This window comes from Phoxinus phoxinus (genome assembly GCF_949152265.1).
Source record: "Phoxinus phoxinus genome assembly, chromosome: 10".
Lineage (NCBI taxonomy): Eukaryota > Metazoa > Chordata > Actinopteri > Cypriniformes > Leuciscidae > Phoxinus > Phoxinus phoxinus.
Genome location: NC_136885.1, coordinates 3974493 through 3990017, shown reverse-complemented (window position 1 = coordinate 3990017; position 15525 = coordinate 3974493). Strand labels below are relative to the sequence as shown.

General features: G+C 37.2%; 1 protein-coding gene across 1 annotated transcript in view; it reads left to right on the top strand.

Annotated features, from left to right (window-relative positions):
* grik2 (glutamate receptor, ionotropic, kainate 2) overlaps window positions 1-15525 on the top strand; it is a 212972-nt gene that overhangs the window by 193534 nt on the left and 3913 nt on the right. Inside the window, exon 15 of the mRNA XM_079625427.1 lies at window positions 10948-11198. Within this exon, the coding sequence (XP_079481553.1) occupies window positions 10948-11198 (251 nt within the window). The remainder of the gene's footprint in view (window positions 1-10947; window positions 11199-15525) is intronic.

Sequence of the window (15525 nt, the reverse complement as noted above, 5' to 3'; positions counted from 1 at the left end):
GCTGCGGGCTGTGTCAGTCCTCACAGTAAGACTTGAGTCCAAAAACATCCAGACTTGTCCATGATTCTGCTGTAAGACATCTCAACACAATGACCCTAAAACACTCGCCTTATCACGCGTTTGTAGAAAAGGGAATTAAGGTTTCTATGATTTTCTTCACATTCCTTTAGAGTAAGTAGTGCACATCCATTTAGAGAAATATTAAAAAATATATATTATTTCCTTTGTATTTATTCGTTTTTGAGAGAGAAAGCTGAAGCTCATGGTTGTAGAATAACTTGGACCTCAAAGCTACATACGCAACAAATGGCCTCAGCATGTGATCGTATCGGATATAAAACAGCACGATCCATTGCATGCAGAATTGCTTTGAAAGGACTAAAATAACCAAGAATGGAAAGGCACCTTAATGTGAGGATGAAAGGCCTTTTGGCCACCGCTGAAGCAGGACTCCTCTACCTCAGGCACCATGTCAATCAGCCAAATGAAAGAAAACCACAAGCTTTATTTCACTCAGTCTGTGTGCTATGTATGAACTGATGTATTGTGTTCAGTTTGCTGTGGTTTCGTGTGTCAGATATGTTCATTAGTGATGTAGTCACTCCTATGTAGTCATTGATAGTAGACCTCCTTAACCGAGACCAAGGCAGGGCGAAACCGAGTCAAGACCAACACCAGATTCAAATTCATTTGAAAGATCCACATTTCCTGCCAAATAAATGTTTTATATTTAATCAATACTTTGAATTATAAGACAATAGAGCTATTGTCAATCAAATGAAATCACTAACAACTAAAGTTTGAATATAGAAACATGATAAATAAATAAAATGATAATTTTAAAACTAAAACTGCCAATAGTTGGCAGTAATCACTTAATGAGTGAGTCACTGAATCATTCATTCACCGGAATTTTTTGACACAATCACCTGTTAATTTCGGATCCAGCACAACAATAACAAAATAAATCAAATCAGAAATAAGTTATTTATTGCATTTGAAGTAGAAAGTTTTACATCCAATCACATTAATGATGTTACCAAATAAATAAGGCAATGCACAGGCAATTAAGGGAACGTTTACACGACAACGATATGCTTAAAGGATAAGTTCGGTATTTTACACTTAAAGCCCTGTTTACAGATCGTATCTGATGAAATAGAACGGTTAAGATTAAAATTTGGACACATGCTCCTGTCCCGAGAATTTTAGTTTTATTTAGCGTTTGTGGACCTATTTTGCCAAACGCGTCACACCCAGATTCTTCCGTTGAGAGCTTGAATAATAGACACCAGTTGGTGGCGATAATGCACCTTTGCCGATTGCAAGCAAACCGCTGGCATTTCATTGAATACACAGAAGAAGCAGAAGAAGAAGCGGCGGAGGAATATCGTACCTCACACAGCACATTCAATACAAGTCAATGGAGTTGGACAAACACTACGATAAAACCTGTTGGAAAGCATCTTTTTCAGCGATTTTTTTTTTTGGGATCATATCAGTGAACACCCCTGACCACTCAGTGAGTTTCACGTCTTTGTAAACAAAAGTTTAATGTGTTTTAAGGAATGAATCTGCCAGTGCACATAGACAACCATTGTGGGGGTGGGGGGGGGGAAGCTAAATAAAACTAAAATTCTCGGGACAGGAGCATGTGTCCAAATTTTTATCTTAACCGTTCTATTTCATCAGATACGATCTGTAATCAGGGCTTTAAGTGTAAAATACCGAACTTGTCCTTTAAAACTGAGAAGTTTTCCTTTGAGTTTTTCACGTACAGATGACACCATTGTCAAAACTATTCATATTCACACGGATCCACAAAAACAAAAAAAAATCCAGCATTCTGCTGCCAGGCCAGTAGATGGCGATGAAACGCGATAGACTGAACGCGTAATACGCATGTGCATGATCTCATCGTCTTCAGACATTCACATTGTTGTTGTTTACACAGAGACCGTTTTCAAAAACTTGAACTTGAACTTGTTGTCGTAAATGAACGGCCAAAATGCATACAAAGTTTTACATTTTTTGTTGAAAACGGTGTCGTGTAAACAGCTCCTAAGAGTCATATTAGTCATATACGAGCACAAATGTGGTCGATACCGAGACCTCATTGAGTTCTACAACACTAATGTTTATTCAGTTTTGAAATAGAGATTGACTGACTGGACACATGACCAGACGCCTCCCACTGCCTGGAATGCAGCACTGTTTATGAACATATTATAAAATATACTTTTAACTCCTAATGCATTGGGGGCAATTTGACCCTTATTTGATTTTCAAACTGCTTGAAACACTGGTAAACTGATTTATTTATAATAACAGAAATTGTTGCTTGTCAAACACTATAATATGAACTTTTTTTCTAAATGTAAGAAATTTAAGACTTGAAGTTGACTCAACTGAAAACTCATCTTTTGAATCAGGAGAATTGCTGTTTATATGAGTTTCACAATTTATTAACTAAATTATTGCAACACTGAAAAAAAGAAGTGAGAAACACATTTTACCTTCACAAGGCTTTGATAACCAGACATAAAAAGGCAGAATACAATAGAAATAACTAAATAGAAGGGGATGTGTTGACCCAAAAATGAACATTTTGTCATCTTGCACTCACTCGTGTACTGACTGTGTTATTGTAGCTCTTGCTTGAAACACACACAGTGATCTTAGACAGAATATTCAAGCTTCTTGGAAAAGATCCATACAACAAATCTGGATAGAGGTTTTTACTGCCAAGCTTAAAAAAATGGGAAAAAATATCAATATGTAAGCACCTTAAAAGTAGTCCATGGCATAGATGATATAAACCATTTGTCTAAGAAAAATACCAGCATTTAAAATGTTCCCCTCTTTTATAACTTTCACATTTCATGTGTGGTTGTCTTATTTAAATAAGATTGTCTTATGTCTGGTAACAGTAGCAACCGTCTTGAAATGCATTTTTAAACACTGATCAGTAAAGTTCCAGCCAGGGACAACTGAGAAGTTCTCTGCATCACGATTGATAAAAGCTACATGAACCATTATCAAGTCATTAGACCGGGAGGAAGTAAATGTCCAAGGAGAATATTACTGAGCCAGTATTGCAGGGAATGTCAATACTGAGATAGTGAGAAATATTCTGATTAAAAGAAGGACAGCACCATTTCTTAACAGGGAGCTGACTATTGATCCTCAGTCAGGATCAGTGATCTAGGGTCACATTCTACCAAATAATTGGACTTTTTAAATATTGGTATAAAGTCTGGTTCGTTTTGCAGCATCTTCTTACCAAGAACTGTCCATTTAGAAATAAACTGTGTAAGTGGCAAGTGAGCTGATAAACTGAAGTTAGTTTTGTTTTTACTCTGTATGTGTGGCTATAAGAAAAGTTCATCCAAAAACGGCGTAGGATGTAGGAGGAGTAGCTTAAGTTTAGGTGAGAGCAGACGCCATTAAATAGGGGATTTGCAACAAACTTCAACTCCTCGACATTTCTCTTTATACATTTGGTTACACTTTATTTCGATAGTCCACTTTAGACATTCAACTAACTATAAGTAACTTTTCAGCTACATGTCAACTAACTATCATTAGAGTATTACTAGACTGTCTGCTTAATATTTGCTAACAGTTTTTTTTATTGGTCCCCCAACAGACAATTTACTGACTATAAGAAACTTGGCAGCTACAAGTCAACTTATTCTCCTATCCAAAACCCTAACACCTAACCATAACCTAACAGTCTACTACAGTCTATTACATTCTACTAATACTCTAATGAAAGTTAGTTAACATGTAGTTGAAAAGTTACTTATAGTTAGTAGAATGTCTAAAGTGGACTATCGAAATAAAGTGTAACCACAAGTAATTCTCTGTGTAAGCGGGTACTCTGTTGAAGTTTAAAACTATTGGATCTGCCCAGAGTCACTCTGGATCTCCCATAATCAACTTAAAGTAGCCCACGACCTCAACGTCATTGTTCTCTGTTCGCTGGTTGGACCGGTAAAAATTGACCGGAGAAAACCCAAGAATACACCACAAACCCAGGCGTAGTACTGAAGGAGAATGAAAATTGAGCAGAAGTACGTAGGAGGGCGGAGCCAGGCTAGTTATTATCCCCATGGAGCCATATGGATTCGTTTTATGATGCATGAATGCACTTTTTTGGGCTTCAAAATCTCAGGTACCATTCACAAATTACAAAATACAAATTATTCACCATTACAAAGCTGGAAAGAGCCAGGATATTTTATAAATATATAAGGATATATAAATATAACTCTGATTGTGTTTGGCTGGAAGAAGAAAATCATATATACCTAGGATGGCTTGAGGGTGAGTAAATTATGGGATAATTTTAATTTTTGGGTGAACTAACCCTTTAATTTTTATTGAAAATATACGACTTTCCAAGCCGATGGGAAAAGGGAGAAGAATGAGTTTGGCAAAATCTGCTAACAAATGAGGTTTCTTTTGGACATTTTTGTCTGGCTCAGTCAGACATTGGTGGGCAGAGTTAGTGTGAATATCCTCTGCCAACGAGACGGCTCTTTGCACTTGGTGTAAAAAGCACTCCTTTAGAAAAAGAATAGGGTGAATATTCATTTCATGCCAACTTTAACACCACACAACCTCCACAAGACTTCGTTTCTGGGTAGACTGGTTCACCCTGACTCCCGGAGGTTTTAAAGAAGCCAGCCAATCTTTCTGTGTGCAGTATGCATGAGACGGTCAGCCTGATGCATTGTTTATAAGATGAGAAGTGCTATGCAAATTAATATGACTCGCTTGACTTGAACAGACTGTGGCCATGCCATCAGAGACTGAGTCTAACAAATAATTTACCCTGAAGCTATTGTAAAAGGGGGCAGATGTTGAAACCAAAGCTCTGTCACTGTGAGGCATGGTGCTTATGAGCTTGAATTTTGCTAGCCTCATTTCCCAGTCCTGTTCCACCTCTTTATCTCATTGTTCCCTGTTCTTACTCTCTATTACGCCTTTCAGTAATAAAACTGGTAGATCCAAGGCTGCATGCTTTCCCTGTAAACAGGCGAATTCTGAATATGCATGCAGGTGTTCTGACACTATTGCGCTATAAACCATGTAAACGTAAATTGCTTGTGTGTCAGGCACTAAAGAGTCCAGCATATCTTAATCCATTCTCGGTCTGGGGGTCTGTGTGCTGGTTTAAGATGCTATCTAGGCTTTTCCACATGGAGAGAGAAAGCCAGCTATCAAGTGCCTCGTCTCACAGACGTTAATGCTTTGTCACTCAGCAGGTTCAAATCTGTCAGGTATGCTGTCTAACAGTCGACCCAGTGAGGGTGTTTTTTGCTTGTCAGTTGTGTGTCATGGGATTGCATTGTGTAGAGCAAACGCAGGGCACATGGACAAGGATGTTTAGCATCATCACTCCCCTGTGTGCCGTTCCCAGACAGCTCAGCACAGGCCATTTCCATTGCTAATCCTACCCTTTTGGAATCAGTTAACACAGGCAGGCTGCATACAGGCGTGCGTTTAGCATACATCTCACTAACTTCAGCAGCACACAGTCGGCAGGATGCATTAATGTAGAAACTGTGATGGTGAGAGATGCCCGAGTCCTTCTGGCAAGCGTTCCTGCGCTGGAACAGACAGGGTCAGTGTTCAGACCATCTGCGTTTTGGTGTGTTGGTTAATTAGATGTTTAAATGAGAATATGTTAATGCTTGGCACAACTGAATATCTGATTCTGTACTGAGGCAGGTGAAAGCAGACAGCAAGTGAAATGTTGAAGTCAAACCCAGTATAATGAACCGTTGTGGCTTTAAAATAAACATGAAGTCCTCAAAACTGTGTGTCAGCGGTGTTTTAGAAAGGCACTAGTCCCTCAAAATGTACTAATTTACTATTTCGTTCCCTTGATTTGCTATATCGTGTGCGCTATTTACTATTTCGTTCCCTAGATTTGCTAGACTGGTAAACCCAGACCGATCTTGATTTCGCCCTGCAGCTCAGGCTGGAAACCTGTACATTTATCTATCCTGCTTCTGTTACACATTTGCGGGGACAAATCACAAACTGGCTTATCCACCTGGTGCGCTATTGGCGGGTTTAACACAATGACGATAGAGAAGCGACGAATCCAATTAATTTTAACCTCTCGACGATGCTCATATGGCTTCTTTAGTTTAGCAAACTAATCGCTCGAGTGGGTGTAAATAACACTCACTTTCATGTTGTTTTTGCACAACCTACAAAAGTCGCTCGATGCCATTCTGCTAACCGCTGATCAATGCTCCAAACCAACACATTTGTTTTGTACAAACTGGAGTTTTCGCTTCTGATTGGTTGAAGGACTATCCAATTGCGTACAGAGTAATTTGAACTATACCCGTTGATCGCTCTTGTGCCGTAAAAAAACTCCCCAGACTAATGTTTAATCTGAAAAGATTGAGCTTGGTCTGGTGATAGCCAGACTATAGATTTGCTATATCATGTGCACTATTTACTATTTTGTTCCCTAGATTTTCTGTATCGTGCGCACTATTTACTATTTTGTTCCCTTGATTTGCTATATCGTCCGCACGATTTATAAATCGAGGGAACAAATTCTTAAATCGTCCGCTCGATTTAGCAAATGGGGCTCCGTAAATCTGAGATAGTATTGACTAAAAGCGTTTTATCATCAGAACACTTGCACACTTTGCCGTGAGCTCCTTTTTTGTCCACTTGTGACTTCATTGTCTTGCTAAATGTGTGTAGCACTTGCAGTTTATATCAATGTTTCGGGGCTGTGCCGCTTGCCCCTTGAGGGTTGTGGAAATAGAACGGCCCCCAGTCAGCTTTCAGCCTGTGGACGGGCCCCGTCCCTGGAGGCATCATTAAGAAGAGTCATGCACAATGCCATGTCATCAAACATCTGTCAGGAGTTTACTTGTGCATGAGGAGCTACCAGTATCAGATTCATTTATTTAAGCCATCTTCTCTTCTTACTTACTGAAGGTACCTCGTCCATTTACTACATGCAGACATGTATTTGAGGAACCTTGCAGTTCTATGCAGAACAGTGTATCAATGATTCATTGTGTTACTGGTCTTTGATGTTGCAGAATAGGGATTTTGTCTGTTTTAGGCTTTTTATTAAATCATTCCGGCCTTTTGTTTCAGTGAAAGAGTTCTGCGCATCAGTTGAATCTCACGAAAGCGGTCAAGATCATATTCTACTGTATTTCATCCCCAAATCATATGAAATAGAATAAAACTAAATTAAAGCCTAATATACTTTTTTTTTTTTTTATCAGCTGACTACAATACAATAATTTGTGATTTTGTTTTGTGGAATTTAAACAAAACATTAGTAATTAAAGTGAAATTAAACCCATACAGTGTTGTATTATCATTATTAAATTAATTCAGGTTTACATAAACTTTTATTTATTTATTTCCTCCTCCATTTGGATTCGTATTGAAAAATAAAGATGTGTTTATTTATTTGAGCAAGATAAATGAGTAATAAGCTGTTGCACAACATCTACCTCTTTCTGAATATATGCTTATTTTTTCTTAAAAAGGAACTGTATACTCTAATATATGAACTAAGTCAATTAATGAATTACAATTATTACAATATTTAGACAGTTTTTTAAGGCATTTGATGCAATAGGGAAAATATTCAAATGTAAAAAATATATGCTGAAAAAAAATGTGAGAAAATTGCATCTAGTCCAATGATATACAATGCATGTGTTGTCATATACAGTAGGTGGAAATGATAGTCTCCAAAACCATCCAAATTTCTGCACTGCTATTATACAAAACCCTAAGTGCTAACAGTAAGCATGAAAGAAATGCGAGTTTGATTTCAGCAAATAAAGAGCACTTTGTGCTTCATGCACTTGTGGTGCATTTGAACAATAGAACAGTTGAGTTCTCAATTATTCAGGCAATAGTACAGTCCTTATTATAGAGAGTTAACTACAGCAGTACCACCATTACAACATGAAAGGATCAGCAGGATTCGTGAGTGCTCTTCTTCTACCTCATATTTCAAATGAAATGAGAAATCACTCCTCCAGCCGGTTTTGATCTGTGCTGAACGGAGGGAACACGACCTGTTTACCTTTTTGCGAGGGAGGTGAAATGGCTGATAGGAATCGGGGAGAGTTATGAAGCCCGCAAGGAGGCCCAGAAGGAAACATTACATCAAATTAAGAATAGCTACTAGTTTTAATTAGACAGAAAATAAATAGATAAAAGTGGGAAATGCCAGTCCCTGGAATGTAATTGGGTTTTATTGGTGTGTTATCAATGGCACCCTGGGAGCAGTGTTTCAACAAACAGCATTAGGCTTTTATGGCTCGTACTGCATTAGTGTCGGTATTTCTCACCTTTGTACTGCGAGAAACACAATCTTGCACCACTGAAGTGACAAACTTCATGTTTCTTTTTCAAGGTCTCAGCTTTTCTCAGAGCCTTGTAGTAGCGCAATAAATGAGACATGTTTACATCAGCTTTTAGTCTTGGTATGTATTTCTCAAAACAACAAACTCCAGCAGAGGTATACTTCATACAACGTTCATTTTAATACAATTTCGTTTTTTTTTTGCACAAAATTGCTGAAGACTGAGACTTTATGCAAGTTTTTTACATTCACCACGAATGTTAAGCTCCAAAATGAGGTAGGCCATACTGGCAATGCTGTATTCAAGGTCGTCTGAAGCCATGCATTTCACCAACAGACTGAAATTTCATTTGTGATTCACTTATAATCTTCCCCTCCAGTGAGCTTAACTAGAGAACCACTGTTACTGGATCATTGAGGCAGTGCTTTTCTTCAACAAATTGTGCAGTTCGATTTGTGAACACGAACAGCTAATTCTTTGGAAATGAATAAAGTAAAGTTCACTGATATGGTTCTCAGCAAAATAGTCTTTGTTTTCTTTAAAGTCCCCCTGTGGTGAAAATCTAGCTTTGTAATGTTGTTTATATGTCTATGTGGTGTTTGTAATCTGCTTTAAGATAAACCATGTGTAAAATCATAAGTAGACAGCATTACTGAGTATTTTCTCCTTAAAACTGCAGTGAACCAAAGACAGTCTCAAAAACACGGTTTGAAATCGCTGGTGTTTCTGACGTCACAAACTACCTTGTAACCAATCAGATCAACATGTGATCGTCAACCAGTGGATCTCTGAGCTGAGTGAGTGAGTGGAGGCGGGGCTCATTTGCATATTCAACTGCGTATACTAAATGAGGCAAGGGTGTAGAGTTACATTCAAGCTATTTTGAGGCATGAAGAATGTGTCATTTTGGTGATCAAAGATGAGTTTTAAGGGATACAATTATTGACTACAGGGGGACTTTAAGCAAAATAATTATTATTTTGGTCACACTTTATATTACATAGCCTTAACTCTTTCCCCTCCGTTGACAAGATTTTCCGTCATTTATGACACAAAGTTTCCCTGCCTTTGACAAGTTTTTCCAGCAATCCATGTTTTCACTGTTATATGGTAGGGGCGCTGTTACGCATCTTCTGTAAGAGTACAGATCCAAAAACATTGAAGACGATCTGCATAAACAAGTAGGAGCATAGAAGTTGTTTACGCACAAGAAAGCTGACGTGATCATCAAACATACAACAGCATATAAGTCAAAACTGCCTAACGTTAACCAATAAAATGTCGAACCCACAGAGAGGTAATGACTGTGAAGCTTTGGGGGTGTTGATCTACTCCATCTATGTATTGATCAAAATGTGTATGCTTGTTTTAAAGCAGTAGTTTTGTTCTTTCTTTTGATATATTGACATTAACATTCATACAAAAAATATTCTGTGGTCATGAGAGTATTGTGAATATGATAAAAAATGTTGGCGCTGGCTGCCAACTTGAGAAAAAAATTCTGGCGGGGAAACTACTTAACTATTTGATACAATATACTTATTATATACATACATGCACTGCAATAACATTTTAAGTACAGTATGTGCATTTAATTAACATTTGTAGTTACCCCTAATCATAACCCAAGCCTTACCCCAAAACCAAGCTCTATACCCTAAAACCCTAACCCTAACCCTAACTCCTAAACCAAACATTAGCAGTAAATGTGAGAGTTTTCCAGAGCTACATGTAGTTACATAGTGAATATATAGTCTTGGTATTTAATGTTAGTATGTAGTAGTTCAGGCCAACTAATACAAAGTGTGACCCTTCTTTCTTTCGATTATGACAGGAAATATGCCCTAACATGTCCAGAAAATTACACGTTCTTGACAATTTTGTGAGATTTCACTCATTTGTCCCCCAGATATAAGCAGATGCTAAGATGGAAGTTGTTTCCGCCACAGAATAAAACATTTTAAAAGATAATTGTGACTTTTTTTTCATAATTGCGAGTTTAAATCTCCCAATTCTGACTTTATTTCTCAGAATCTCAGATGTAAAGTTAGAATTGCGTGACAAAGTCACAATTGCGTGATATAAAGTCGCAATTGCGTGTTATAAAGTCAGAATTTCAAGACATAAGCTCACAATTCTGACTTTTTTTTCTAGCAATTCTGATTTTATAACATGCAATTGCAACTTTATATCACGCAATTCTGAAATATTTTCTTAGAATTGGTAGATATAAACTGTGAGTTTATAATGTCCAATTCTAAGGACTTTTTTCCTCAGAATTGCACGTTTCTATCTCACAATTCTCACTTTATGACATGCAATTGTGACAACAATATCAAATAATTCTGACATTATAACACAATTGCGACTTTATATCGCGCAATTCTGACTTAATAACTTAATTCTGACTTTATGATACACAATTCTGAGAAAAAAGTCAGAATTGTGAGATAAAAAGTCGCAATTACATTTTTTATTTTTTATTCTGTGGCAGAAACGAGCTTCCATACTAAGCAGAACTAATTATCATCATGTTTATTAAATCAGTTTCCCCTTTCTGACCTTTCAGGGTCCCCGTACCGAGATAAGATCACCATCGCAATCCTGCAGCTTCAGGAAGAAGGGAAGCTGCACATGATGAAGGAGAAGTGGTGGCGAGGAAACGGCTGTCCCGAGGAGGAGAACAAAGAGGCCAGTGCGCTGGGCGTCCAGAACATCGGGGGCATTTTCATAGTGTTGGCTGCGGGACTCGTCCTCTCTGTGTTTGTGGCAGTTGGGGAGTTTCTCTATAAGTCCAAACAAAACGCTCAGCTGGAAAAGGTAAAGCAACACTTTCACAATTCTGGACTGCAATGAACATTTGTAATCTGTTTGGATATACTTAAAAGAGCCTAAGGCTATTATGCACGTCCCTTTAGAGATAACAAATCACATATAATCACGAGAAATGGGTTTTGCAATTTTGTGTTTCATCAGCGAGGGTATTGTGAGTAATATACAGTAAGCCTGCCAGTCAGATGAGTCCAACTGATGCCTCTGAGTATGAAAGGGTCTGTTACAGATCAATGCAAACAATATTAATTCTGTCTAAAATGAGCTTTAATGTTGTGGTATTGAGAGCAAAGCGTGAGGTATATTTCACTGGTAATATTTTACAGACAGAGCCTGTTTCTGGAGAGCAAACAGTCCTTCTTGATGTAAGTCTCTGAAGACAGAAGGGCTGGGGCTTTACTTGTGTCATCTCACCTCAACAGATGTGTTGTTCTTTCCCTTATCCACTTCACTCGAATACTTGCTCCAGTAAATGCTTGAAGTGTACAATCCATAATGAGGTAGAAAAAAAAACTGCTTGGAAATTAATGAACTCCAGTTCTCTCACTATTTTTCATTCTCCCATCACAAATATGATGGTTAAGTACATATTGACTCTTACAGAATTTATTGGCAAATTAAATTCTACACATGAGCACTGATTTCACTCACTAGACCAGGGAAAGGCAACGTCGGTCCTAGAGAGCCGCTGTCCTGCAGAGTTCAGCTCCAACCCTAGTCAAACACACCCGAACCAGCTGGTCAATGTCTTCAGGATTACTGAGGTGAGTAATGTTTTGGAGCTAAACTCTGCAGGACAGCGGCACTCCAGGACCAACGTTGCCTATTCCTGCACTAGACTGTAGTACAATTTTGTTTAATTAGTTATTGGTTGGTAAGGATTTTGTGTCATTTTAATTTTCTATTATTATTAACTTCACATGAAATCCCAATTGATGATGTAGTTACTGTGTAATCCATGCGGTTTGATCTTTTTCTCTAGTGAGTCTTCTGTAAAATATCCAAATGTCGCTTGTGTGGACGAAAACAAGTATAGTTCCCTTTACATTAGCACTGTCCAATTAGAAGTTTAGGCCCCACTTTATATTCGGTGTCTTTAACTACTATGTACTAAATTAAGGTGTAAGGGAAGGCTCAACAGTGTAATTACATAAATTATTACAACATGCAGGGATTTTTTTTAAATATAAGTACAATGTAAAATCTTGTATGTAGGGAGTAAGTGCATTGTATCAAATGATTAATTTAAATGTTAGTACACAGCCCTAAAGTGTCATAAAGACACCTAATATAAAGTGAGACAATTCAATTGACAAATCAATTTCTCCACTTTCTCCAACAAGACTTATTTTTTTTCATGTAAATGAAAGAAAGCATTTAATTTCCCATGTTTATTTTTACAATAGTGTTTTGCAGTGAATACAATAGTTAGAATAGTCGTTATTCTGTAATCACCAGCGAAATAGGAAATACACGGTCATTGGAAAAACGTGCCTCTACCTACATCTTTGCAAAACACAAAACACGTACCAATACATACAAATTACAGCCGTTTCCAGCTGAATGAACACTACAGGCAGTAAAACACTAACCTTTTATTAATTGTCACAGAAATAATGATTACAGGGCAGAATATCGGTTAATAAAGATTTATTTTTCTGCGGTTCCTTGCGCAATACATGTGTAATGACCTGAAAACGCGTTAGTCTCTGAGCTCAGATAAAGGTGCCATAGTGCATGATTTGTAAACTAATTTTGAAGTTTCCATCCCATAATCAGCTCCATATTTCTGATGTAGTAAACTTGCTCAGTAGCTCACCCGATACAGCAGTGCACTCGTGATGTGAAGCACGAGTCATGATAACAGAGCTCAAACACTTGTAGAAGCAGCTAAAATGGCACTGTTGCTTCAGCAAAAGTGTTAACAAAAGCAAACGTGAGATAAAAACTCAATCAGGTATGCTTGGGGTTTAGTGCATGTGGTTCATTATTAACAAACATAATAGAGCATTGACCTTTTAGTGCCACTCACCAGACAATTCAAATCAGATACGTACAACAACCAACGCAACAAAACTTCACGTTTATACGCTTCTGATGAAGCTGAACACATTACCATCACTTTGAAAGTGTTACGAAACATGCCAAACCTAACGTAATATTGTTTTGCAGAAATGTGACCACAGGCATGTTTTTCCATTGAGGTTGGTTTGGAAATACACTCTAAAAAAGGATGGGTTGTTTCAACCCATGTTTGAGTCAAATTTGTACAAACCCAACCGTTGGGTTCAAAACTGTATTTAAAATTGTACACCAATGGTTGGGTTTGTCCATATATGACCCAAACATGGGTTTAAACAACCCAGCATCTCATCCTATTTGCATATCATAATTACTTTAGTATGGAAGTCAGTAATGGCCAAAAATATTAATAATTTGCAAATACCAAAATAAAATGAACCTGCCAGTGCCACACTGTGTTCTCGTTGCCGAGCAAACTGCACAGTGGACACCGAGATGGTCTAAGTTTAATTATTATTTAAAGAGGTCTTTGTTTGTTTGAAGCATTCAAAAGTTTGACCCTAAATATGGATAACCTATTACTGTCTTAAGCTGTTTTTATTCAACTACAATGACAGCATTAACCTGCCAGCTTCTGTAGTCCCAAAAAGCACAGCTCCGTTTATTCACTCTCAGTGGAAGAAGTGTCTTTTATACTCATCTCAGATTCATTGTATCAATCTCTCTAAGTGCTTTTGTTTGTTTGCTGTAAGCCATCGTATTGACATTCACAAATATTCTGGCAATGCGTTACTTTGCTGCCTGATCCTTGTTGAATGATTACATTGACATGATAAGCCAAATGGCCAATGATGTCTGTGGAGACATACAGAAAGAAAAAGACATATGATTCATGAAATGTCTAACAATTTGAATATGTTATATGTTGTGTAAATCAGTGGTTCTCAACCGGTTTGACCATGGGACCCACATTTCCCATGGTCATTAAGCCGCGACCCAAATATTTAAGAACTGTATTGATAGCACTTTATTTTACAGTACTTTTCCCCATGTACATACTATGTATTTATAACAGTTATTACAATAACTGTGTAATAGGTACTACCCCTAAACCTAACCTTAACCTTATATTAACCAGTACTTTCTTAGGTAAGTACACTGTAAGTACACATAAGTGCATGTACTGTAAAATAAAGTGTTACCATTTTATTTCTCAAATTATTGACACACAAACAACTCCTACTTTACTTAACATACTAACACAGATACATAAACAGTATAAGGTACGGTTCTTAAATCGCAGTCCCAAACTAGTTTTTGTCTGTATGAGCCACCAGTCACCAAAAATATTGACTGAAAACTACAGTTACCATAGTAAATACACAATACTAACATGAACCATTAATAAAAAATGATCCTGATGAATAGAATGAACTGCATGCAAATCCTTCCCAGCTAACACACAATGTACTAGTTGCCTAATTAACTTTTTGGTTATTTCATGACTTATTAATTGACAACATAACAACGAAATTGCATGCTCGTAATTTATTATGCACTTTATATTATTTTTATTCCGTAACAAGTTACAAAAATTGACATTAGAATAATGACACTGACATATAGCCTGACATCTCATCTGACCGCAGATACTGAATCAGAACAAAGTGTTTTTTAAACTGCGTCTGACAGAAGAGTCAACAGCTTCCACGCACGTCTTTCAAAATAAAAGTCTCGCATCAGAAAAACATTTAGAATTTAATTTTTGTTGTTGTCGTTGTTTCTTTAAGTACACACTCCGCGGCACTCTCAAAACGGTCTTGCGACCCACTGGTTGAGAAACACTGGTGTTAATAATGTTGGTTAATGTTCTTCATGAGAGTTATTACATGTTAGAAAATGTAGCTTGTTTATATTGAGAGTCCCTGGGTTGGCTGCGAGTCAGGGTTCAAAAGTCCCTGAATCTGTAACAGCTTTTAGACTGATCATTGGCTCAAGTTTATTTATTACAACACATGGTACACTTTACAATAAGGTTCCATTTGTTAATGTTAGTTAACTACATAAGTTCATCTTTGCTGTTAATTTCAATATTTAATCATAGATCGTTAACATAAAACATATTATTATTTAATGGACTTTTAACATAACGTTAACATAAATACTATAACAAATGTAGCTATTGCTCATTGTTACTTTGTTAGTTAATGTATTAACCAGCGTTAACCGAAACAACCTTATTGTAAAGCGTTTTAACATTTAGAATTTATCTAGAGTATGGTGTCAAACAGAG